Source organism: Echeneis naucrates, chromosome 15, assembly GCF_900963305.1.
Source record: "Echeneis naucrates chromosome 15, fEcheNa1.1, whole genome shotgun sequence".
Taxonomy (NCBI): domain Eukaryota; kingdom Metazoa; phylum Chordata; class Actinopteri; order Carangiformes; family Echeneidae; genus Echeneis; species Echeneis naucrates.
This window is the reverse complement of record NC_042525.1, coordinates 18,931,133-18,959,088: the sequence shown is the minus strand read 5'-3', so window position 1 is coordinate 18,959,088 and position 27,956 is coordinate 18,931,133. Positions and strand designations below refer to the sequence as shown.

The window sequence follows — 27,956 nt, the reverse complement described above, 5'->3', positions numbered from 1 at the left end:
AAGTTGTCACCCAGTATAATGAAAGCATATGGGCATTGAAGTAGAAGCTGGCTTTGTGGGAGACAGCTGCCAAGCGGCGACCCAGCTCATTTGCATTGTCTAAGAGATGTGTGAGTAACAGGAGTTTATGCTGACACGAATCGGTACAAAGACAAGATTTCGGCATTGCAACGTTTCATCTTTTTGGTCATCTTGAGACAAATATTTCAGTTTTTCTGTCACCATTCACAGTTAAGGCTTATGATTTGCCCGTCGATATCCAACTTGAAATAATTGACCTGCAGATTCAGGTCAATTCAGATTTGAAGAACAAATTTGCTTAAGGAGGAATGGACACATTTTATCAGTATCTATTGCCAGGGTACCCAAATTAACAGCCTGGGTTCTAAAAGTTTTGTGCATGTTTGGCACTATTTACCTTTCTGAATTTATTTTCTCTGTAATGAACGTGTAATAACCAAAGTAGTGCGCAAGGCTTCCACACAAGCACTTAAATGACATTCTGAAATTGGCTGCTACTCAGGATCTGACACCTGATATCGATACACCCATAAAGGCGAAAAGATGCCAAGTTTCAGGAGCAAATTAAATGAGATAAAATGCTGCTTCAGACACTTTTGTTTTTTTATGCAAACAGTACTGTGGAAACAAGTACTTACTGAAGTAATATTTGAAGACACTGAAGATTGTGCATTATAATGGCAGTAAACAGCTTTGGTATAAAAGACAGTGGTTTGGTAGAGCACTATTGCTCCCAAGTTCTATGAATGATTTTAAGTATAAATTTTATACATTTACAAGTCAGTGAGATAGCTTCTTACTTAATAGCCCCCACCAGTTGTGTGGTGTGGTTAGGACTGATGAGGGTTGGTAATAGATGTGGAAATGAATGTCAGATTAAAATCATTGTTGACAAGTTGTTTTTAGAGTGAAATGCCCTATCTTTTTGTAAACGGGTGATAATTAGGATTCGGATCATTAAATGTAAACATTGTGTGTTCATTTCAGGTTTATTAATAGGTTATTATGAGTTTGACACTCCTATGTTATACCTTGCAGAAGTTGCCATTCTTCTCGACGCCCTTAACAAGACTTTTTTCTTTTTAATTGTATCACTCCGTAATGCACCATTTGGCAGGGATAACATACTAACTATATTAAGTGCACTACTGAAAAGGGTGAGGTTTGGACCCAAAGCAGCACCAACAAGACCAGGTAGATCGGTAATGACCTTTTTTATCAGCAGAAGCAGGTAAATAATCACAGTTCAGTGAAAATGGAAATGGCAGTCCTTAAGGGGCTTGGGGGGGAATCCGAGGGCCCAGAATGAAGCTGTTGATGAGGCAGCAGTAGCAGCCAGAGGGCAGGTCGGAAACATGCAGAGGACTGAAGAACCAGCAGGTACGTTGACACAGGAAACACTCACGAGGACGCTGTTGGGTGATCAGTGGCGAGACCAGGAGAGATCACACGCTGCAGCACTAGAGGTGCAGCCCCGTGAGCAGGCAGACAAAAACCAGGAAGGGGCAAGGCAGATTCTTGGTCATAAACAGAAGGGCTGAAGTATTTACCAGGGCAGAGACAAGGCGGGTAGGTCAGGAACAGGCAGAGTCAAGCAGGTGAAATCCGATGATGAGTCCTCCTCGGAGGAAAAGACCCCCTCCACCTCCAATTCGACAGGCATTGGAGGGATGGTTGACCCCCGACAAGCAGCTCCAGCCGAGGAGGTCGACCTGGAGGGTTGGTCAGGGTATTGCCGATGGAAATCAGCGATGAGGTGAGGGTTGAGGATGTGACCAGCAGGGACCCACGACCTTTCCTCCAGGCCATAGCCTTCCCAGTCGACAAGGTATCGGAGCCCATGACCACAACGGCAGGAGTGCAGCAGGCAACAGACAGTGTAGGCAGGACCCCCATCGGTGAGGTGGGGGGCACCAGTGGGCTCTCCAAAACAGGCTTGACCCGAGAGACATGGAAGGTGGGGTGGATGCGCATGGACCGGGGGAGCTGAAGCCCACTGCCACTGGGTCAATGACCTTCAGAATGGGAAAAGGACCGATGAATCTGGGAGCCAACTTCCTGGATTCCACCCGGAGAGGGCGGTCGCAGGTGGAGAGCCAGACCTTTTGGCCAACTTGGTAAGTCGGGGCTCGAGTACAACGCCAGTTGGCAGTGGAGGAGTAGCGGTCAGAGGATCAAAGAAGGGCTACCCGAGCTCGAGTCCAGGTGTGGCGACAATGACGGATGAAGGCCTGGACAGAGGGGCAGGTGATCTCTCGCTCCAGTGCCGGGAAGAGTGGAGGTTGATACCCGTAGCAGCATTGAAAGGGGGTTCTGTGACACCATACAACACAGTGCTGTCTCCATCTCTTGATTCTTGTGCTCAGTCTGGCCATTGGACTGGGGGTGGAAACCGGAGGACAGACTAAGGGAAGCCCCAAGCTGAGCACAGTACTCCCGCCAGAAGATGGAGGTGAACTGTGGGCTCCGGTCGGAGACCACATCAGTGGGAAGACCATGGAGGCGGAAGATGTGGAGCAGGATCAGCTGAGCAGTCTCCTTGGCGGAGGGGAGTTTGGGGAGAGGAATGAAATGTGCCATCTTGCTGAACCGGCAGAAGAAGAAGAGGGAAGACCAGTGACAAAGTCCAGGGAGATGCGGGATCATGGACACCAAGAGGGTGCAGAAACCCAGCAGGGGACTGATGAGAAGGCTTGTGTTGGCTACAGACAGGAAAGGCGTTGATATACTCACGAGTGTCCTCCTCCAGTGTGGCCCACCAGAAATACTGCTTTAGTACATCATAAGTCCTCCGGATTCCGGGATGACAGGTAAATTTGGAGGAATGGGCCCACTGGAGCACGTCAGGCTTCAGAGCCAGAGGAACAAAGAGACGGTTCGGGTGACAGGCGCTGGGACCTGGTTTACTCTCTACGGCAGCTCTCACCCTCTCCTCCACCTCCCAGGTCAGGGAAGCAATCACACAGGGAGAAGGTAGGATAGAGTTGGCCTCTTTCCTCGACTCCCCCTCGAACTGTCGTGACAAGGCATCTGGCTTGACATTTCGGGAACCGGGGCGATAGGAGAGGGAGAAGTTGAACCGTATGAAGAAGAGGGACCAGCGGGCTTGGCGGGAGTTCAGTCTCTTAGCAGTCTGGATGTATTCTAGATTCTTATGATCAGTACAAACCAGGGATGGCAGCCTGGTCCCCTCCAGCCAATGGCGCCACTTCTCTAGGGCCAGCTTGACGGCTAACCGCTCCGGGTTGCCGATGTCACAGTTCCTCTCAGCAGGGGACAGTCCTTGAGAGAAAAAGGCACAGGGATGGAGCTTTTGATCTGAAGCAGCCCGCTGAGACAGGATAGCTCCCACGCCAACATCGGAGGCATCAACCTCCACGACGAACTGGTGGTCTGGGTCGGGGACCTGAAGGATGGGCGCTGAAGTGACATGCGCCTTGAGGGTCTGGAAGGCCTTGTCAGCCACAGAGGTCCAGTGGAAAGGCACCTTGGTGGATGTGAGAGCTGTGAGGGGGGCGGCGACAGTGCTGTAACCCAGGAAACGTTGCAGGTGCTTGCGGGAGTCAGGGATGAGCCAGGATGTGACTGCTGAGTCTTTGGATGGGTCCATCTGCAGGCTACCCGGAGCCACAATGTAGCCCAGGAAGGAGACAGATGAGGCGTGAAACTCACACTTCTTGGGCTTGACGAAGAGGGAGTTCTCGACATGACTGACATGCTCGTCACGGGTCTTGGAGAAGATCAGGATGTCGTCTAAGTACACGAACACAAAGCAGTCGAGCATGTCTCGGAGCACGTCATTAACCAGGGCTTGGAAGACAGTGGGGGCAGTGGTGAGACCGAAAGACATCACCAGGTATTCATAGTGACCGGAGGGGGTGTTGAAGGCAGTCTTCCACTCATCACCTTCCCGGATGCGGACCAGATGGTGGGCATTGCGGAGATCCAGCTTGGTGAAGATGGTGGTCCCCTGGAGAAGCTCAAAGGCTGAGGAGATGAGAGGGAGTGGGTAGCGATTCTTGATGGTGACATCATTGAAGCCCTGATAATCATCCTCATCAATGATGTTGGCATCGGCCCCGGAGTCGATGAACTTAGCTAAGGCTTGGGAACCCTCAGGGAGGAGGAGCCTGGTGTGAAACACAGGTCTTTTATTGGGGACAGCTTTAGAAGAAGTTTGGCTCAACAGTATCTCCCCATGTACAGTTGAGCCCTGGCTTTTGCTGGACAGCGAGAGACGAAATGGCCGGCCTGACCGCGGTATAAACAGGGAGCAGGCAGGGTCGGAACTGGATCAGATGAACGAAGAACGCTGGAAAGTCTTGCATGAGAACAAAGAACAATCTGGCAGTGAATGTGGAGGAGAGTGGAGCTTTTAACTTGGCTTTATTGCTGAGGAGCTGCAGCTGAGTGAACCAGTGAATGCAGTGACTGACGAGGTGGGTGTGGCTGGCAGACTGGGTGAGCAGGGGAGTGGTGAGTGGAAAACTACTGGAGGCAGGTATGTATGGAGGACAAATCATGACGCACTACATTACCCTATACGTGGATATGTGTGTAAACTGAACATGTGCTTCCTAAACCGAAAACCAGGTCAGTAGTCTGCTGTTACCGCAGCCTCCGCTCTTCTGATTTGTCTCCATTCAGCCATAAGAGCATTACTGTTCAGCTCTGATGATATGCTTTAGCACACAGTTGAATGCCCTTGAAGTCAGGTATCTTCTTTCAAACCCAAAACAGTTTCTTTATGTACCTGATGTTGGTGTGGAGTCATGTTGAGGCAGGAAACATTCTTCATCAAACTATCCATTTAAGGGAAATCTTCCCTTAAATGGAAACTGAAGGACTTGACAAATGCTACACAAACTGTGTGGTTTGATGTACAGAGTATGTCATGAAAAGAATTATGTATATAAAAAAATGACACACATACTATTCCAGATAGTACAACAAAATATATGTTTCTACACAAGAATTAACAAAGCAAACGAGCCTACACAGAGGCACACGTACAGGTTCACAGACGTGTTGCCATATTTTGCCTTCACAGAGACGATGTGGAGTTTAATTGTAGCCACAGTAGTATTGAGCAACTTGTTGTGTTGTGAAACCCGTTATTTGCACAGGAGTGCATCCAAACTCAGGAAACAGCACATTACACAGATATTTCCACTCCGTCTAACAGTACTGGCAATTTGAGCTTGCAGGTGCTACTTTGGTAGAGCTGCTTTCTGTGAAGGATAATTTGCCATGTGATTGGCTCCATTGTTGCCACATTCTCATTTTTCTCCTGGCTGTTTTTTTTTTTTTTTCCCCCCTCTGTCAGCTGAGATGGCTGGATGGATGTTTGGATGTCGTGCCGCCCCTCGAGGCAAGATAAACACAGACACATTCAATATGGAGCAAAAGCGTGGACAAATCCTCGCAGACGATGTTAACTTTGTGGCTTCTTGTGATTCATTTTGAATTTCAGGCATCTGGCTAAAAATGTTTGAAACCAAAAAAGCAGATATTGCTTTTTTTTCTCTCACACACCCACAAGGCTATATCTCCGTCGTTCCTCCTTTTGCCATCCAATTGGTATTTTCGAGTGTGGCACCACTTGTTTACAGCACATCATAGTTAATTAGCCTTTTTATGGCTGATTTACAGCCTGACATGCAGAGACGATCGCCACCGGCGTGTCCTTGTTGCCCACTCAAGGACTTGTCAAAGGGGGCATTAAACACACAACAGGTGTATGAACACAAACGCACAAATAGTCCAATTACACCAATGATCATGTGCATATGCATGCCTATTGGAAAAACAAAAAAATAAATGTGATATATACATTTAATACACACACACGCACGCAGACATGCACGCACTTGCATAGTAACTAGCCTCTAAATGTTAACACAGTTCTGAATATTACTTCAACATTTTAAGTACAATTCTGCTGTAGAGACTGATTTATCAAATCACAACACGCACACACACACACACACACATATACAGACATATGACCTCACTCGCCTTCATATGTTTTTCTGATCTCAATAACATGGGAACAATGGCTTCAGGGAGGAAAGACATGCCAGAACACCTCATATGACACATACTTGCACAAATACAGACTATATATGAATTCTGCACTGTAGGCATAACCAAAGATAACCACAGTCATGTTCAGATGGGCTATGAGAAATAAACATAGATTTAGATTTAGCAAGAGGTACTCAGAAAAGCTTGAAATTACTACATTGAAGACTATAAGAATTGTGGTTGCACTAAGGGTCTTAAAATTTAAGACAGTGACTCCCATGTTAAAATGTCCAACTTTATAGCACAAATAAACAGCCTTACAGCCCTGTATAAAAGAATATTTTTTTTCTACTTTATCCCTAAATTATTATAAGTCTTAGAGGTCCTCATAATCTTTGCCCCAAACTTCACATACCTACTCTTCTTTTGATTAGCTATGAGAATCAATGACTGCCAAGGTGACGACCATGTAGAAAAACTGGAAAGTAAAAAGAAAAACAAAAACAACAACCTCTCACCTGACAGTTAAAGTGCCATTTTTTTTTGCATGTAGTGCTGCATTGCGATTCAGGTCTAATTACCAAAAAATAGAGACATCTCTCAAAAACCGTTTCCTCCGGCTGTTTCCTCCGGGTTTGGTTCCCCGGCCTGGGTCCTTTCTGTGCGGAGTTTTCATGCTCTCCATGTGCCTGTGTGGGTTTCCTCCGGGTACTCCGGTTTCCCCCCACCATCCAAAAGCATGCATGTCTAGGCTAACTGGTGACTCTAAATTGTCCGTATGTCTGAGTGTGAGTGTGGGTGGTTGTTCACCTCTGTTTGTCTTTGTGTGTTTGCCCTGTCCTTAGTGACCTGTCCAGGGTATACCCCGCCCTCGCCCACAATGTTGGCTGGGATTGGCACCCCCCACAACGAAAACAGATAAAGCAGTTGAAGATGAATAAATGATTTATTTGGATGTTTTCACTTACCTGTGACCTGCAACCTGTTAATGGAAAAGTGGTAGAAGATGGATAGATGGATGGATCTCTCAAAAACAACCAGTTTATGAATAGAATTTTCATAGAATCTTAAAACACTTGTCATGGAGCACTATTTTACTGGCTACAAAAGTTGAATAGACACTTTTAGATACACTGAATGATCATGTCTTTGTAAGTGCACTTCACCAGAATATAACCTGAAGCACCTCTTAAAGTGTAAAATGATCATTTACAGCTCACAGAGCACAGACATCCTATCGCCCACACCACCTCACCTCGACTTTCACAAATCCAAGCTGACACCAACAGAAGGCTAACAGCGATGCTAGCAAGCAGGCGCTGTCATCTGAGTGGCGTTAGCATGGCTGTGACAGCTAACAAGAGAAGACATCACATTAGCCGGCGCGGCAGCGTACCGGCAGAACAGTTGCTGCCGCCGGAGCACCCTGACTGTGCTCATGAAGCTACAGGTGTAGTATTCATTCATGCTTAAAGAGCCTGACACCGGCAAGCGAGCAGCCAGCGGCACCCTAGCACAGCACCTGACATCTAGTTAATGTCAGCATGCAGCCTTTTCTCAGCAACAGGAGCCGACACAGAGGCACGGGAAGCGCCGCGCTTTAGGGACTGTGGAGGCCATTGACATTTAGCAGTGGCTCCCTTCTCTTTCTTTATCCGGGCCTTGCATCCTTCCTTCTTTTTTGTTCCTATAACCTTGTTGTTCTTCTGTTTCTGCTTTCCTTCTGAAAACATCGCTGCTTTGTGTTCCCTTTCTTTGTCAGCTGTGCCCAATTGTTTGTGTCTTTCCTTCTCTGAACTTCAAACTCTGTTATTTCCTTTTATTCCTCTCACCATCCTTGCACGATGTAATTCTTAGTTATTCTAAGTTATTGGGCGCAATTGGCAGAAGAGTATGACAAGAGACAAGGGAACATGATGCTACATTATGATGCATTTTTTAAAATCTTTTGAGGCCAATAGTGTTTAGGTTTACTATAGTATTGTTAGTTTTAGCTCTATTTTCTCTCTCACTTTGTTGGCCGTTGCAGTAGGTGGATTTTCCCACTCTGCGTAATTTTTTTATGTTATTCATCTTTGTGGCAGACGATCCCTGGCTGTAAAGGGATTGTGTTTATTCCCTGTAAGTGTCACAATCTGGAGCCCGGATTTGACCTCTGTCTGATTGGTTTCACTAGTCCGAATTGTTTGTGTGTGTATGTGTGTGTTTCTGTTGTGAAGGCTACACTAGGCAAACAACAAGCAGCATACTGGTGATTAGAGCTTGGCGTATTATGTCCGCGAAATGAGTTTTGGGGTATGAAACAGGTGGCCACCCCCGAGCAAAATGTAGAAACATAACCCCATTAACATGACGGTAGTGAAGTGGAAAAAGCTGGGGAAAAGGGGATTTTGATTGAGAGTGGCGGTGGATGAGAACACAATACTCATACACATAGCGTGTATGCTTGTCTCCGCTGGTGTTGGTGTGCAAAGAATGTTTTCCTTTGCGTGGTGAGAACGTCTGTGCTTGTCCCTCTGTGTTTTCTGTGTTGCATCTTTGTGTTTGTGCTCTCAGCCGGGGTGTTTGGACCTCATTCTGATAAAGGCTGGGCTGTCTGCCTTTGTTCATCTGACATTTCCTCATTAATGAAGTTTGCCCTCCTTCCTCCTCCTCCCTTCTGACTCCCATCTAACGCACCCCCCCCCGCACATCTATCAACTACAATGCTTTGATCTCTGCTCCACACTTTTCCTCTTCCACCCCCTCCTCCCATCCCTTTCTTTTTATCCCCTAGCTGTCCTGACCTCTCTGTCTTTTTTCATAACTTTCCATTTACTGTTTCCTTTTCTTTCTCTTTAATCCCATTTTCTTGTGCCATTATTTTGACTTTACTTTCCCTTTACTTTGTCTTGGTCGCACATGGTTCCGAGTTAGAAAAAAGCAGCCATATGATGGATGCATGGTTGTGGTCAAAGGGTTAAATCTAAACCCAGATGGCTGTAAGGGAGATGCAAAGCAGGAGCTACTGTTAAGTTGTCTTCGAGCAAGGCATTGGTCCAGGCAGAGTTTCCCACTGACGAACGGTACAGAAATGTGCATAACACTCTAAATTGTTGTTTTTTTTTCTGTCTCCCTCTGTAGCAGCTGATGAGAGAACGACAGCAGATGGCCAGTCGCCCCTTCGCTTCGGTTGCTGTGGTGCTGGAGGTGGGCGGAGACCAGGAGGAGCTACTACAGGTCAGCAAAAACACAAACACGAATGGACACAAGGATAAAGTTATGCACGTGAACACATGATAGAAATCGTGGGTGAAAATAATAACACAAAAATAGTTACAGTGGACAGTGTGTTCATTATCCATAACTGCCGGCCTGCATTGGTGCGTGCGACAACTATATCGGTGTTTTAATTCATTCATTCGTTCATATTCTACTGCTTATCCATTTCTGGGTCATGGGGGTGCTGGAGCCAATCCCAGCTCACATTGGGTGAGGGCGGGGTACACCCTGGACAGGTCGCCAGTCCATCACAGGGCAAACAGACAGAGACCAACAACCACTCACACAATTTAGAGTCACCAGTTAAACCAAACATGATGTCTTTGGACGGAAACCCACGCAGGCATGGGAAGAACATGTTAATTGTACAGAAAGGCCCCAACAGCATTAACCATTACGCCACCGAGCTGCCTGTGTTTTAACTCATCCAGACTAATAAACCTTCCTCTCAGAAGTTTAATAAAAGCATTTTAGGTTTTTAGCAGTATCAAAAGCAGATAGCATCTACACGACAACACTTGAACATGCATTAACACACATAGAATGGGCATATGCGAACAGACATAAACATGAGCTTATCCACTCTTAATTAACTCAGCTGATTATTTGAACAAGATACAACAAATTAACAGCAGAGACAGTTGTAGCATTAGCATGCACGTCTTCACTGCGAACAGCTGCCAGCAATAACAACAAGGTCGTTAACACTTGACTTTACCACTGGTATTCAAGACTGAGGACCCAGGTGTGCCTATATCATGCAGGGATGCATTTTAGAATAAAAACATAACGTGAACATCGTGTGGATGTAGCCAGATTGAAGTGCATTAACAAAGTCCATGTTTCTCATCACCATGGTCAGAGCAAAGGTCATTCTAACTTAAACAGTCCATAAAAAATTGTAAATAAATAAATAAAAATCTAAATATGAGAATAATCAAGGACAAGCCAACAGTGTCAATGGATCAGTGCTGCCCCACCGCAGATTCTTGGAAGAAAGTGTATAATTCCAGAGAAGTCAAATAGAATCTTGTTATAATTTTTGCCATTTACTCGAAAGGTAAAATGCTGAGCTCCATTGCAGAAAAGAAGACTATTATCTCTCTCTTATTCAAGTCTGTTGTAGCTGTGATTGATCACAGCGGCAGAAGTTCATACAGACAATTTGACATTATCTGGTTAGCTGGGAACATGCAGAGTCATCCAGCAGCACAGGGCACGGCCAGGTCAACATCGACCCTTGTCAGTTCAGACAAAATAGCAGCGTCTGTGCCCTTGTTTCCTGATTAAATGCTAACAAACACACAGAGCCCTAGTGGGTACAGACCAGCCACCTCAGATGAGTGTTGTGGAATCAAAATTATTCAGCCCACACTAGTCCACAAACTACACACAAAAATCCTCAAGCTAAACGGACAACAGTATCATCAGTGTTCACGTCAGCCAAAAAAAAAATTGTTATAATCTGAATTTCAGCTGATCTTCCATTGCTGGTGCGAGTCATTGCTGGTTCAAACTATTTGATGGAAAGCATGGTCAAGTCATCGTCAAGTTTCTTCTGGTAGTTCTGGAGTCACCAGAATGTCTGCAGAAAATGGACATGAGAATAAATTGCCAATGGTGTAGAAACCACATGAAATTTGTGTGCTTGGCATCTTCCACGTGATACCTCGGTGACAACGTCAAAAAACGTGGAGGGCAGTGGGAGAGAGGATGCACCTGGTTTCAATAGCCAGTCCTGAAAGCCCAGCTTTGCCCGGAATGCTGGAGCCTCACTTTCAACCATCGGCCCTGAAGGGTCCTCCAGAGATGATATGAGCTGGTGGAGTGTGGGGCCTCGAGAGATGCGTCCAGATGTACCTCAATAAATCACCCTGATGTGTTAAGTCACTGTGTTACAGTGTACAGACTTAAGCTAAATGATAACATGTTAATTTAAACTGACCTTTGCCTTGATATAACTGATTTCAACATATTAGTGGTGGTAGCAATGCATTCTGGGAAATCAGCTCTTACCACTGAGCCTCCTCCGTCATCCCTCCCCAAAGCCACAGTGGAGCCAAGTGACAGATGTTGCTGGAGATTTGCTGGGTGCAAGAGGTCAACCAGTCGGAGCAAAAGCTGAGAGAACAGTGGGATTCATTCATCAAACTGCACAAAAACATACAGACACTGCTGAGCGCCCAGACCATCTGAGATCAAGCTAAATAAAGAGGCAGTAGAGGATTTGAAAAAAAAAATTCCCAACATAAAATTAAAAGTTAATAACATACAAAACAAAATGTATGCCGGTCCTGTAACTGTGTGCCAGCGCAGAAAGGCATCTGGATCAAAGAAACTCTTATGCAGCGCTAGATCAATTTATTTTGATTTCATCTCTGCATTCTGTAATAGAAAAAAAATATATTGTGACATTTTAAAATTCAAAAGAATGCCTCCTCTGCTGTTTGCTAGCATCACATCCACCTCGACATATCTCACCTCCCATTTGAGGTTTCATCTCCTCACACAGCTGGAGCTGAAGGCTGCAGGTGCCATTGTGTGGAGGGGTATCTGCCATGAGGCGCACAGTAATCAGCCTCAGCTTGGGTTTAACTGGGTTTGACTTAGCTCAGCTCAACTTAGCTCACGTGCTTGCCCAAACCTTGGGAGTATCTCCTCGCCTCAGCCTGGTTTCCATTTCATTCTTGAAGGTTAGAGACAACAGGGCAGAACGGCATCTTTACACCAAGGTTAATCACACAGCATCTGGTTCATAGTCAAGCATGCAGCTTAGCATAATTGTGTAATGAATGGGGAAGCTATTTTATGTCATCCTATTTATGCAGAGCAACAGAGTATGGTGAAATAAATAGAGCCATCACTCTCCCATTGCTCACCATGTTTACTCAGAGAGTGCTGAACACAACACCTGTTGTTTCAGTTGATTTGGTTTGCACACTTAAAATGAGAAGGTGTATGAATCAGGACACCTATTTGCACGGAAAAGGGAGTAGTACAATTTTACTGAGTAGCTGCTGTGCTTTTTAATTTTGTGCATTTCCATTTTGTTTCACATTTTAGCAATATTTTGATAATAATTAAGCAAAACAAGAAAGGTGATTTAAGGTGGATGGTTTCACAGCTGACTCAGACTCAGTGGACTCTGTAAACCAAAGCTGAAGCATATCATGATTATAGGATCTGCAGGAGGAAACCAGAGCTGGATCCAGTGCAGTGAGGTGCAAAGTAGGTGGTGCAAATTTTATGACTGGGAGGAAAGGAAATGAGACCGAGATGAAGGCAGTCAGAGTGAGCAGGGCCCGGACCACACTGACTAGTGCTAATGGACGTCTCACCTTAGAGTCAAAAATTAAAGGTCAAAACTAACTAAGTATTTGAAACTCCACAGTGTTTTTATTTGGAACTCTATATTAGATAAAATTATATTGAAAAGAATCAACCTCATGTTTATTCGGTTTACAGATATGATAAATAATAGGGGCAGAAGTCGCACTTGTGTGGCACATTTATTTGGCCTCGCCTGCCTTCCATATGTACCTGCAGTAATTAAAAGGTTATCCATTTACGGGTAATGGGGGGTGCTGAAGCCAATCCAAGCCAACATTCCAGGTGAGGGTGGGGTACACCTTGGATAGGTTGCCAGTCCATTGCAGGGCAAACACAGAAGACGTACAAAGACAAACAACCATTCGCAACTCACACTTACACATACGGAGTCACCAATCAACCTAGCATAACTTTAGACTGTGCGAGAATGCTGGAGTACCCGGAGGAAACCCACGCAGGCACGGGGAGAACATGCAAACTCCAGAAAGGCCCCAGGCCCAGGAACCTAACCCATAATCTTGTTTTCATGTTGCTATGTTACCGTGCTGCCTCCTGTAGTAATTCAGTGTTTTAAAGCAGCACACCAGTGCTTCTCCTGGTGGAGCTACTTCTCACTACAGCAGCCAGGGTTGAGGTCTGTCCTGGGTCCTTTGCTGCGTATTATCTCTCTCATTCACCAACAATTCTGCCTCCCTCCCTCTGTGATTCTTGATACAGATAGATACAGACGCTTTGTATACTCGACATTCACCCTGAGCTACAGAAACACAAACCCTGTGACACAAGGCAGCATGTATACTAGTTGTGCAGGGGCTGTACAAATAGCAACATGCCTACATCAGTTGCCATAGTTATTATCGTGATAGTCATGGCTTGGCTCAATTTAAGAGGTGATTCAGATCAAAGTATCAAAAGTATTTCCTTAACATTGGGTGATCTTTTGTCGCATTTACAATAACATTAAAGTGGTTAACTTTGTTGGATAGCTGTGGATAATAGAAACAACATAAACTGCTGCTTCCACATGGGAATCCAACACCGATCTCCTCTTTCATATCCTGTCCTGTATTTGCTTGCACGTCCACCCTAACCTCCTGATGTGGACTTTGTCTCTCTATAAATTACGTCACTGTGCTTTTCCCTTTGCTCCTGTTATCATTACTACAATGACTAGATGTCACCTACCAACAAAACCAAACTACGGCTTATAATTTTGCATATCGATGACCGATCGATGCGGTTATTTTTTAGAGGACGATGTATTATTTAGTATGTAATTTAATATGATATAAACACAGTATCGCTAATATGGGCATACAACGCATTACAATAATACTTTATTTCTATAGTTCTTTTCAATACAGGTAAGTCAAAACATCCAAATAAATCTTTCATTCATTCTTAACTGCTTAATCCGTTTCCATCATGGGGGGTGCTGGAACCAATCCCCGCTCACATTGGGTTAGGGTTAGGGTTAGGTCACCAGTCCATCATAGGGCCAACACACAGAGACTGACAGAGACCAAGAGCCACTCACGCTCACATGCAGACCTACGGACAATTTAGAGTCACCAATTAACCTAAACATGCATGTGCAAACACAGGGAGAACATGCAAACCAAACCCGCAACCTTCTCATTGAGGGGCAATAGCGTTAACCACTACGTCGCTATGTAAATCGATTTAAAATGAAACCTTACGCATAATAAATGTTTTTTTAATGTGTTTTAAGAAGATAAAATGAAAGTGATTTTCTGGCAGGTTATACACATATAGACTGTGGGCCATACTAACCAGTCAATTTAGAGTAAACACAAAAACTTGTGCAACAAAAAATGGACCAGACTCAGTGATTAACTCCCTTACAAAAAACTTTGCCCTGCCGATGTGCCCTACAGACAATATCTAACTTGGCCAGTGAGCAGTGATAGCTAACATGTCTTTGGGGTCATCAGGTGGGAACCAGAATATGATTGATGTCCTCTGTTACATCATCGTTTTGCCATATACACACTTACTTACCTTGCAGGATAAAGCATAAAACTGTCCCCAGAGCTTCTTTTCTTGCACTTTCCCTCAGATACTATGGTCCCCAGCATCTTTGTTCAAACCACAAGTCTTTTAGGATCCATCACGTTGTCATGTATAAATTCATCTGGATGTGTGGTGTGCTTAGATTCCTCGGGACATATAAAGACTGTGACTGAGGGCAGGAAGCTGTAAGAACTTGTGGAGCAAAAGCCATCAATTATATCCAATCACATGGCACCGTGAGGTGTCTGGGCTTGGTTAATCGTCGGTAATAATGCAAGCTGCATGTGTCACAGCTGGAAACAATGTTTTTTCTGTCCTCTAAACACATGCAATTATACTCTTCAAACAAAGGAAAGAAGAAGAAGAAGAAAAAAAAAAAAAAAACACCTTCAGGCAGAGTTGTGCCAGTGCTGTGGGAAGAAGTGTCCACATGGCGAGGTGAGTGCATTGGGTTAGTCAAACTAACTAACTAACTGTGTCACAGCTGATGTGCACAGTCTCACCCATTTTTTCTAAATGATCTGTTTCCAAGACATAAAAAGTCAAATTTCACCCATTAGTGAGATAAAGCTGTATGCCATTTTTGTAATACTTTGTATAATGGCTTTTAGTGCAGCGGTTTTCAAAGAGGTGTCAGTGGGCTAAATGGTGTCAGCTTTAGTATGCTGGATGTAAAGAACTTTGAAAACCCCTGATAATTTTGTTTTTGTCCTTTTCTTTGCCATAGTTATTATTTGTACTGTGCATCTTGAAAGGGATCATATATTTCATAGATTAAAAAAAAATAAATAAAAAATAAAAAATTCTGTATCACATTGGCTGTTGAGAACTTTCAGAAGTCTTTCAGAAGTCACATCATTGACCTACACTGACTACCAATGATAACCATGAATCATATCCTCACTACTGTTTGTGTTCAGACTGGTTTCTGGGCTTGCACCCTTTACTTGAAAACCCCGGCTCAACCGCTGCGTTCCTCCAAAGAATGTGGTCTAGAATTAGCATCCTTACAAGGAAGAATTTCAGAGCAGTTCTCTTCTGTGGCTCCAAGATGGTGGAATAAGTTCCAGAATCTGATCAGAGCAGGGACATCTCTCACTGTCTTCAAGGAGCTCTTGAAAGCGTATCTTTTCCATGTGCACATCCTCTCCTGAAAACCTTGGCATTGCTAAATGCCATTATTTCTTTATTTGTAAACACAATCTCCTGCATTTTATTTAAGACTTAGTCTGTAATATTTATTACAACAAAGCCTTCTACTGCTTGGAAGCTTTACTGATATGTCTCATCGCAAGGGTAAAGGGATTTGTTTGTTCACTAAGACATTCTTTGATTTTTTTTTTTTTTTTTAAGTCCTTTGGACACTGAGGAGAGATTTTATCTGTTATCAGGTTTTATTTACTCATTTTATTTTGGTATCTGTCTGGTAACAATTGAGACTTTATCTCTCACACCTATTGTTTTTTTAAACAAATTAAATATATTTTCCCCATAGCTTATGCATTTTTTTTTTATTCCTTAAAACCTATAAAGACTTTTGCTGAAATTACATGAAATCTCCATTTGTGGTCACAGGCACTCCTGAAGTATAAATATACTGTGGATTGGTTTTGAATAGTGATGTGCGTTTGATAGCGCACCATCTCTTTCTTCTGTCTAACTAGCCACAGCCCTCCTGTGTTAAATAGCAGTTAAAGCCACTAGATCACAGAGTAGACGAGCGTTCTTTGCGGCTGAAGGCCTCCTCTTTCCACTTTCCAGCTTCGTCAGAGCTTTACAGTGTGTCATCGCTGCATTACAGAACACAGGCACAGTCATCAGCATAAATCAATATTTCCACTGCCTCCATAAAGTGCTGCCGTTACGTCGTAAAGCTGATGAGCCCGCAGCAATGGGCATCAGCATGCCTCCGCCTGCGAGGAGCAGCTCCCACCTTGGTGTTTATTAATGGTGGTCTTCCGTTTTCATAATTCTATTCAAAGCAAAAAGTATGAATCCATATCACATCTTTTGTTTTTAATGCACCGTATTTATTCTTCAATTGCAGGGATTTTTAATATGCCTCAGGAAGGAAGGCTGGTGGATTTGGGGTGGGGAGGGGGGTGAAGGAGGAAGGAAGAGGAAAGAAGCAGATAAAGAATATTTATGACACCTGGGAGTAATTCATGTTTGGTAAAAAAAAAAATAATAAAAAAAAAATCTACAGCTAAACACTGGTTTGTACACACACACACACACACACACACACACACACACACACACACATATGACTGCAGGGCTGATCAGATAACACAGAGAAAAAATGGGGAAAGGTACAAACACACTCATTTGCATTCATAATGGACAATCGCCTGCACACCATTTTGGTTTACTTTGCAGGAACCTGTGGCTCTTTCAGTGTATCTCACAGCTGAAAGGCAATGTAGCAGACTCACACACACAACTTTATTAATTCAATAACTCACACCTCTGTCAACACTAACAAGGCTAAAACAAGCACATCGATCTTCATACACTTTTTGCACCATAAAGAAAAATTTAGATTTTTTTGTCTTCCTTTTATCATTGGGCATTATTCAAGAAAGTGTCCAGGCCACCGCACATTATTTCACTGACTGGAGGAGAAACACCTGCAGCAGCCTCAGCTGAGCAAACACAGTGACTGTCCTTAACCATTGGTCTTTCTCTGTGTCATTATCCCCGTTTATCTTTCTCTGGCTCTGCTACCTCTCCCTCTCTCTGTGAGGTATAAATCTGGGGGAAAAAGTAGTAGTTCAGAAGGATAAAATCATCTCTTGACATACAGTCCGAAAAATACCAAGAGTTTTTGTGTATTTTTTTTTTCTCCAACTAGCAGTTGAATCATTGTACTGATATAAGTAATTTATAGCAAATATGTTAAGTGCTTAGTCACGTTGACCTGGCCCAGATGAAACATCGCGATAAGCAGATCCTGCTCTCAGAGGCTGAGATCACTTTAGCAAGCACCACAAAATAGGAATTAGAAAGTGAAGTTGATTTTACCCTCCTGGTCGCCTGAGTCCATGTGGGCGGCGGAGTGCAATGACTGCTTTGTTGTCCCAAAAGTCCTGACAACTGGTCCTCAGGCCCAGCTTCTGAATTCAGATTGATCGTTCTCTGTGGGCTGAGACCACTGGTACATTTACCATATTTAATTAGAGCCTAGAACTGATCTATAACCTAAGAAATGGAAATATTTAAACTGAATGTGATCTATAACTATTTAGATTACAAAGATCTCTAAAAATATCTTTATGAACTAAGTAAGCAATGAGAAAGTATTTATAAATCCTTCCTTGGTTTTAAAATAACATTTAGACTCCAGACAGTGGGACACTTAATAGAAAACATAATCTAATTAGTATCCAAAATACAATTAATTCTCTATAAACCTAATTTCTGGCAGAGTTGGCCCTGTATACTCTTTCTTTGGTATTGTCTGTAGGTTTAAGTAACATTTATTAATGATCATGCAGTAACATGTTCCTGCCTACACCCCCCCAATGCCTCTCTCTCTCTCTCTCTCTCTCTCCCACTCTCAACCCAACCGGTCGAGGCAGATGGCCGCCCCCCCTGAGCCTGGTTCTGCTCGAGGTTTCTGCCTCTTAAAGGAAGTTTTTCCCTGCCACTGTTGCCAAGTGCTTGCTCATCGGGGGATCTGTTGGGTCTCTTTAAATAATGTATAAAGAGATTGGTCTAGACCTGCTCTATATGTAAAGTGCCTTGATCTAACTTTTTTTATGATTTGGCGCTATACAAATAAATCTGATTTGATTTGATTTGATAATCTTTTATTTTCCATCATGAAGCCCATGGTAATTTACCACACAGCTAGATAAAATGCCTGTGAATATGGCTCTTATGTTAGTGCAATAACGCTGTACCTCCATGGCATCTCATTTTCTTTTATCTAGCTATTGACACAAAGTTTTGTTGTTCAGTGCTTTTCTCAGACAGTTCAGTTTTCAGAGTTTGGCCTCCAGGAAAGCGATAAAGAGAGCATACTGTCTTCAGCCTGCATTGGAAGTAGTTTTGCACCCACTTTACAGGGATAATGAGGTTGTAGTAGTAAACTTTTTTCAATACATGCATTTCAATAAAGTGATGCAGTATATAGTAATAGTAGACAGTATGGAAGATAATGTATCACCTCAATTCCCGCAGACTATCTATTCTATATCTATTTATGTCAGAAAATGTGCCGTATGAAACCTAGAAGGTAGATCCAGATGCTTGTGTTTGGGGGAAAATGTATGCATTCAGATGCATTAGCACTGAGCTACGTTTGATTTCTCATTTCATTTTCTGATTTCCATCAGATCTCATGTAGTAAATGCGATAGGTATTTGAATTCAGTCACTTTTTTCCTCCACCACTGTTGAAGAAAGAAATGCATCCAAACATGAGGAGATGCACTTTTGTTCCTCTTGCTCACTCTCTCTGTGCTGGAGGACTTATCTTGAAGGCCTTTCTGAGAAGAAAATACACCTGCTGTGAGCAATACAAACATGTACAAGTTGGTCTCTGTCTTCAATTTTGGAATTTTTGCAGTTATGTTTTCTTCTCCAGTTGGATTGTAACAACCTTTAGCAAACAGAGACACATTTTTCTTCTTAACCTTAAAGAGCATCTTGCCATTTGCCTACAGACTTACACCATATGTACCATATGTATTTTTCACAGCCAGCAAACGTGTCATTTGATCTTTGACCAAATGTCATAAAATTGTCTTTAGTTTCGCCCTATATTTTCAACAACTGACACCATCCAGAGTAGTGCTGGTACTCCAGTGTTTCAGATGTTCGGGGCTCTTTACAGCCCCCTCATTGTTTTCATTGCTCAGTCAAGACCACCCAGAAACTAGAAACAATAGAAACAATGTGTCTCAAATATTTGAGATAGTAATTGTTAGAGATTTATTATCAGACTAAATTTTTGCTTCTTTAAGGAAACTATAGGCTGTCTGATATACCACCATTTCAGTTTTTCAGTTTTTCTTCTGAAAAATTAATATCCTTTTCCAAAAAACAAACTTTCTTTTTGTTTGTTTGGTTGGTTGTTTTTTTTGTTGTTGTTGTTGTTGTTGTTGTTGTTGCTGTTGTTTTGTTTTGTTTTTTTGTGAAAATACACAAATTTTGAGTTTCATTGTGTCAAACAAAACCTTTCTATTTCCTTTAACTTTTTATTCAGATGTCTGTATGGTTGTGTCAAATCATGCATTCATCAATGTACAGTATGAAAAAACGTTGACTAGTTGGCCAATGACCTCCAAGTTTATTTGATTCACGGCAAAACCTTTTAAGAAGGAAAAGTGTGGTTTTTAACAAGAATCACCACATATGTATTTTTTTAAGTAGGTTTTTAGGAGTGAGATTAAAGATGAGGGGCAGCACGGCGGCATAATGGTTAGAGCTGTTGCCCCGCATGTTCTCTCCGTGCCTGTGTGGGCTCCCTCCCACTGTCCAAAGACATCACGTTTGGGTCAACTGGTGACTCTAAATTGTCTGTAGGTCTGAGTGTGAGTGTGAGTGGTTGTTGGTCTGTCTCTGTGAGCTGCGACCCAGAAACGGATAAGATGGATGAATGAATGAATTAAAGATTAGATTCCAGGAGCCCTGGCTGCCGGTCACCTTTATGTACTAATCCAGCTGTGGGATAGTTCCCTTGTGGCAAGGCCTGTCTGGGTTTTATGAAGTAATCAAAACAATCCTAAAATCAATTCTAAACGCAACAGGGAGCCCTTGAGCCAGTGAGGACAGAGTTTCTGATGACCTGGAGGTGGGAGAGGGTTTGCAATCCACAATTACTACATGCTGTGATTGGTCAGTCACATGAGAGCAATTTGCTTTCTTACAAATCCCAGCCCATTGTTGGTGCTCCACTAATGCCTTTTTTTTTTACCTAAACCTGGCACATGCTGTGGTCTTCACTCCTTGTTTGTCCATCTGTTTGTTCTCCCTTTACTGAAACTTTAGCTCACTTTCTCTCACAAATCCTCAATCCTTTTCTCCTGTTTTCCCTCCTTGTACCCACCATCGCCCTCCCTCACCTCCTTCCTCTCTTTTCCCCTCAGTTTCATGGAGTTAAGTGCCAGTTTCAGGTTCAGCTGACCAAGCAGGCACACCCATTATGTCCCAGACTCTCAGCCAGTTTGTGTGTGTTTGTGTAGAGCGTGAGAGAGAGTGAGATGCTCTCCTGGCATCAATTCCTTCTCTGTACAGGAATAAGCAGGAAAAATGTGTGGTGAAAACAGAATCAAGGCGAATGTGTGTTCAGTTGTCTGAGTGGAAGTGTGTGTTAGGTTGTCAGTGGTGCCAGCAGAGCTGTGCAGGTGTAGAAGTCCACAGATGATGAGGTCTCTCTGAATTCGAAAGAAAAAATATACGAAAAAATATATGATAAACAAGGTTGGTGGGAGGTCGGTAGAGGGGTTATGATGACATTTGTTTATGTTTCACTGAAAGCTCACCCAGAGCTCTGTCTTCAACTCAGATGACCTCTTCCATTAACAAATAGTGTAAAAGATCAGGAGGAAGGTGTAAGTGGAAGCTGGAGTCACAGTCAGCTAAGGGCAGAAAAATACTTCCTCTGATATTAGTGGCAAGCCTGAAGTCAAGAACCCCCTCAGTTTACTAGCTTTTGATGGTAAATGGTAAATGAGCTGCTTGTACAGGCCTTTTCCCGTCTTCTATCCTTTCGGCGGATGCTTTGATCCAAAGCGAATTACAATTGTGGAACATCATTTATGCTTCTTTGCACTAAAGCGGTTTGTTGAAGGCAGCATTCTTCATCCATGCATCGCAGTCTCTGTGAGGACAGAGGACTGGTAGTTTTTTAAACCATCTACTTCTTCTCTTGCTTGGATGTCTGGTGAACAGGAAGTACAGAGATTGACACATGGCATGCCATACTGATCATCAGCTTTAAGTATGTATGCCTCAAATCATAGCATTACTAGATCAAATGCTGTTGTTGTTGTTTTGTGCTTGTTTGCCTGCTAATACTTTTATAGTCGTTTTGATGTGATGATAAGATTTGTGAGTTGGAAAGAGAGCACAGCTGGAAGATAAAGAACGATAGGAACAATTAAAGGCATACAATAAATCAAATACAACACCATGATGTGACAAACAATTAATGGGGAACTTCAACACTGATGTTTTTACTATAGGAATAGTAGAAGAAAAAACGTGAAAGACAACAAGAGTTGACTCAGCTCAAAAAAAAAAACCTGGCTGTGAGTGAATTTTGTAAAGTGTACTGTATTTCCCTTTGCACTCACACAGAAGGCTTGTGATCCGAAAGGCTCTGTCCTTTATGCTGAATTGCATTTTGCCAGGATTCGCCCATTAAACTGTCAAACAAATACTCCAGGGCCGCCGGCAAGCTGGCTGAAGCGTTTTTAGGTCAGGCTCTCGAAAAACACAGAAGACCGAGTCAACAGTGCAACAAAGTCCAGTCTGCTGTTAATTTAGCCTGTCAGATCATATTTTTACTCACCATAGGACGCACTGTCTCTGATGGAAACTGCACACCTCTGAAGAAAGGTTGAAGAAAGAAAATACACCTGTCAAAAATGATCAGAAAGGCATTTAAAAGGAAATGTAGATGCAGCCAACTGTTAGACTGCTCTGCTGCTAGAAGTCACCAGTTACCAGCCAATCAACTGTCAAACAAGGACAAGAGACCATGGATTCATTTAATTAAGAAAAACTTCAGAAAAAACAGACACAACAACCAAGTGTTAAGTTCTGTGGTCACCACGACACATGATATCAGGCCAATGTTCAACTGGTTGCGTCTCAATGTCTTGAGTAAGTGCAAGAGTCAGCTGTGTGTTCAAACTTGGAGATCAAATACTCCAGTGGTTAGAGAGATCATGATTGTTTGCATTGAGACCCAGCCAGCTAGATTCTTGGCTGCATGTCATTGCCTGATTTTCCATTCTTCTCATCTCTTCTGTTTGGACTTCTTCTGTGAAGTACTAGCCTTGTTAGATCGGGGAAATATATGGTCCGTTTTTTGTTGGCTTTTTTTTTTTTTTTTTTCTTGGCTTTTCTTGGTCAGAAAAAGTTTTAAAAACAACCCAAGTCCTGGGTAATGTTTAAAATAAAAATATGTCTTTGAACACACTATGTGTTTGGCACTGGCTACCTTAACTGCCAAAATCACAGTTGAACAATGATGAATGAGCTGATGCAAAGAAAACTATTTTTTTAATGTTACAGTGATTTTCAGTGTGTTGGCATCTGCTGTGCTGACAAACTAACAGATATATTGCTTCAACTGGGTCTCCTGAATCTTATTTCATCTGCTCACCTACATCCATAGCAAAATTTACACACAGCCTTTCTGTATTTTAATTGTATGTAACTTTTTTTTCCACTAAATATTCAAGCCCCCAAGTCTTTGGCTTTTCATAAAAGTGTGTCAGGTAACGCCCAATATAAAAAAAAAAAAAAAAAAATTCAACATATTTCAAATTGTTGATTCTTTTTTTTTTTTTTTTTTTTTATTACAATTTATACCTGTGAGCACCAGCGGGTAAAATTTACCCATATAGATAATACAGTCATTTTCGCGCTATTAATTTTATGGACCCGGAGCTGCCCGCTGAATGGATGGCATCAAAACAGATGCCGCACATTAAAGTGCCGCTGCAGCTGAAGAGCGCAGGAGGATGACCTGTGTGATGAAGGCCAACTGCAAACAGAATAAAACATTTCAGCTAATGCTTTGCATATGCCTTACACATTTTTTTTCCTTTTCTGTTTTTGCAGCTCCTTCGTTAATTCCATGCTGTTCTATCTACAGTTTTTTTCTGTTCAGAAAAGTGCATCACAAATAAAGTTGATTGTTATATATATTTCATTGTCATGTTGTCACTTTGTAAGTCGCATGACACCACAGCTAGCATTTTGCTATGCAAAGCTGTGGTGTAGAATGATAAATAAATTAACCTTGTACTTTGAAAATCAAAGTACTTGGTGGTTTTAGGTATACAGCGAACCCTGGTGGTTCCAGAGCTAGACTAAAATGTCCAATGTCCCATGATGAACCTGAAATAGAGACCACAGTTATTTCTACACCAATTGTTGTGTGAAGAATGAAAAAAGCGCTTCAGACTCCATTTGCCTCTAATCCAGACCTCTGCCAGATATTGGTCTTATTTAGGGGCTGAATGTATTTGTGCAGAGAGTAGTGCCAGCAAAAAAAACATGCTGAAACATGCTGTTTCGTGCTGATTGAGGCTTTAACTATGCAAAATATCTCCCGTTCATGTATAACAATGCCGATCCCACCCGGTCTCATTGGATTGTTGTAGGTGGTGGCTCAGAGGTGAGGAATCAGGATACACCGTGGTACCCGGTAGCCGTATTCTTTCTCATTAGGCTATTTTCTCAGCATACAGCCTTTTCTCCTGGCGCCATTAATGATGAGTGTGTTTCTCCGTTCTCCTCTTTTCTCCTTGATCAATATCTCCACCCCTCCTCCCCTGCAGTCCATCAATAAAAAAAAAAAAAAAAAAATTCAGGAATGATGATGGCCTTTGCAACATTGTTATGTTGGTTCATGTGCACGTCTAGGTGTGCATGCGTGTGTGTGACCATGTGTGCAACCAGGTGGATATTTGTGTGTGTATTCTCCCCTATGGATGCAACTACATATCCTTGGCAGATGGAAAACGCATTCATCTTTCCACCACTAACAGTGAAAGGAGAAGTGGAGAGGACACAGAAAATGTGTGTGCGTGTCTGGAAAAGGGGGAGGAGGGTGAATGACAGACATGCTCCACCACCACCACCCAAATTAAGAAGAGGCAAAAAAAAAAAAAGTTTGTCTTTCATGAGGCATTAGAGAGATGATTAATTTGTCGTTGCGGAGAGGGGGGATGGAACGAGGGATGGAAGGAGAGAAGGAGACAGGGAAAGGTTGTAAAGTGGCCCTTCTGTCCTCCCCTTGCCGTAATAGGATTGTTCGCTCACTGGTCTGCTGATTAAAATGGAAATTTGACACAACTGCCATCTCACATATACGTGCACACACCGACACACGCACACACCCCAACATCCCGGTTTTTTGTATAATGTGCTTAATATGCAGGTGCGTAGAGATGAAGATGTGATCCCTTGTCCTGCTCTGAGGACTGGAAGAGGAAAATGACAGATACAAGAGATGAGCAAGTTCAGAGAAATGATAAAGAAGAGAGCGAGAGGGAGAGGCCTGAGCGGAGAAGAAAAGGAAAAGGTAGCAGAATGAAATCCAAGGGTAAAAGTCAGTCTCATTGTCTCCATAGACACTGGTAATCCTCTCATATGCTTCTTTTAATTAAATATTCATTTGCACTTGGTAGACACGTGATGCAGTTCAGCCCATTGAACAGTGAATGCAATGAATAAGGATAAGCGGTGAGATGAGGAGCAACAGAATTTGTTTCTGCCTTTTCTGACAAAAAAAAATAAATAAATAATCATAATAACGGAAAATGAAGCCAGTAAAAGCTGGGTGGCTCCAACACTGAGTCAATCCCAAATGACCCCTGTGTTAAAATGTCCAATTGAACAGGAGAAATAAACACGTTTACAGTCTTGTACAAAAAGCTGCTTTGCCCTCTCTTGATATTTTCCTCTTTCAAGATATCTGCGTCCAGGTAAACCCACCTCTTTATGTTTTACTAAGGCTCGAAGTTCAGTGTCAATGACGGTGTGACTCGTTGAGTGACAGGAAGGTTAGCATGTACTTGACACAAACCTTCATGCTCCAGTAGTTCATCTTCACATACACCGTACCTCTTTGCTCATTTTTGGACTAGCACGCAGATGGGTGCTGCCGAGGTGGCAACAGCGCACCACCTTGGACATTGTTCCTCAAAAACCTGCGGCTGATGTCATGGAGGTTACGTTCCATCTTTAATACAGGATATGTGGACTAGTTCTCTTTTTTGAAAGCAGAATGTGTAGCTGTGGAAAGCAGTAGGGGAGTGGAAGCTGGAGCGTAGCCAGCAGCAGTGTGTTGAGGAGGACAAGGCTTGTCATTTCTCCTCAAAACAAACAATGCGAGTGTGTCTGATCATGATGACCTTGTCAGCTCTGTGGTTGAAGTTATCACCAGGATTATTCTAAACACGGGTTCGACTGTCTGAACAAACAACAGATGACATGGATCCTGTTTATCTGTCTTTGAATTTTAATGAGGGCAGTCTTGAGTTGGGTCAGCATGAGGAAATTAGGAAAATGAGGCACACATCGTTCATTTTAAAGTGAAGTTAAAAAGAGAAATTTTAAAAATGCCTTACATCAGTTTCAGTTTGTCCTTACTAGAAATAACGGTTTTGATAACATCACTGTATGATGACATTGCTTTGCATTTGTACAGCCTTACTTTTTTTTCCAGTTTCACTCACTTAATGACATTATCCTTTGAATGGACTATAGCCTGATAGATTATTATTCCTGTCTTCAGTTTAATTATGCGCGATTTGTGTATTTTTGCAAAAGTGCAGTGAGAGTAAATTAAAGACAATAAGAGAGTTGCTTTATTGGTGATTTGATTTGTTTGGTTTATTGTCACGGCCATAGAAAAACTATATTTTGGAACCAGTGGCTCTTCCCTCACACAACAAGCCAAAATGTGTGAGATGAGAGGGGCAATAAAGGAGAGTGATTCAGACAGACACGATTTACAGGAGGACTGAGGATGAAAGGAGATAAAAGGATAAGATGGAGAGTAGCAGTTAGCAGGAAGGCAGATGGTGTGCATGTGAATATGTGAGGCAGCACAATCCATCCACAGATTAACACTCTAATAGATGAAAATTGTAAATAATTTGGTGTAATGGTGCATCCAGACTCAGGGAGCAAAAGGCTGATTCAACATGACACTCGATCTCAATTGCGCTCTGGGAGCCTTCAAACAGCAGTGAGCTGCTCACTTGACAAGCAGCCGACTGGTTTCCCACCAATAGGGAGTGTAGCTCCATGGCACTGACTCCCAGGGGTGCAGCTTAGTGCCGAGAGTGTGTGTATCAGTCCTCATTTATTCTCCTGATTCTAGTCCTGTCATCTTCGCCCCCCCTGTTTTCTTCTCCTCTTTCCATCTTGTCTCGGCGGCTTTGCTCTGCACATCCTTCTTCGTTTCATTCCTTTGACCGTGTCCTCCTCGCTGCTCCTCTCTTTCATATCTAAACCCTCCCCAAGTCCCATTCCCTTCTTCCATGCCATCCCTCAGCTTCTCACGTTTCTTTTTGTCTGCTATTTCCTCCTATCATTTCCTTTCCTCCGTCTCACCTTTCTTCTAACCCCTTTCTCTTCTATTCTCCTCCACTTTCAGGATTCGGTTCGTGCAACTTCCTTCAGTTGTTTCCTCCTATCTTCCTCATGTCTTTTATCTTTGCTTTTCTCTATTCCACTCATCTCTTCTCCTCTAGTCTCCTTTCCTGCATGTTTCCTCAGCTTTCCCTTTATCTCTTCTTTACTCCACAACCTTCTCTCATTTATCTTCATGCCCTTTCTCCTTTCATCCTTTCCTTCTTGTTTCCTCTTCCTCCTTTCTTCTTTTGTTCCACGTTTCATCCTGTTTTCTTCCTCCCATCTTACAGCCCCTCTTCTTCTGCTCTTAACTTCTTATTTCCTTTGACTTCATTCCTGTAATTTCTTTCTCTCTGTCTCTCCTTTTCTCTACATATTTTTCTTCTTACCATATTTCCTTGAATTGCTTTTCAGGTCCTCTCCAAGTGGTGTCATATCTGTTTCATCTCATCTCCAAAGTTTTTCTTTCATTCTCTCTTCTCCTCCCTCATTCCACTCATCTCTTTGCTTGTTTCCTCGAAGTTTCTTTCATCTCTTGTTTTCCTCTTTTTGTTTTACTGTTTTACTCTGTCTTCTGCCTTCACCACCTCCCTCTTACCACTCTTTACATTCCTTGACTTATGTTCTTGTTTCCATTCCTTTTCCACTTCATCTGATCTTTCCCTCCTTTGGCTTCTCTCTGCTAGAGGCTGTCACAGTGACTACAAAGTGTTTACTTGTTTACCACTTGTAGATGACAGCAGTTTATGAGACAGGAGGCACAACACTTTGTGGAAAGTGAAGGAGGAGGAGAAGAGAAGGTAGGGATCATGGCGTATGTGCCATTGGATCTCTGATTACAGGCATAAGAAACCACTATGTGCTGGGAAATCTCCTCTCACTGCTAACAGTCAGAAGGATAATTTTTTTCCTAGAAACACCTCAAAGCCTTTGCTTGCTCCACCCCACCACCCC

The 27,956-nt window shown here is 42.9% G+C and overlaps 1 protein-coding gene across 1 annotated transcript in view; it reads left to right on the top strand.

Annotated features, from left to right (window-relative positions):
• Positions 1–27,956, top strand: part of LOC115055162 (attractin-like protein 1) — a 114,859-nt gene that overhangs the window by 57,438 nt on the left and 29,465 nt on the right. The window contains exon 2 of the mRNA XM_029520687.1: positions 9,172–9,267. Within this exon, the coding sequence (XP_029376547.1) occupies positions 9,178–9,267 (90 nt within the window). The 5' untranslated portion in view covers positions 9,172–9,177. The remainder of the gene's footprint in view (positions 1–9,171; positions 9,268–27,956) is intronic.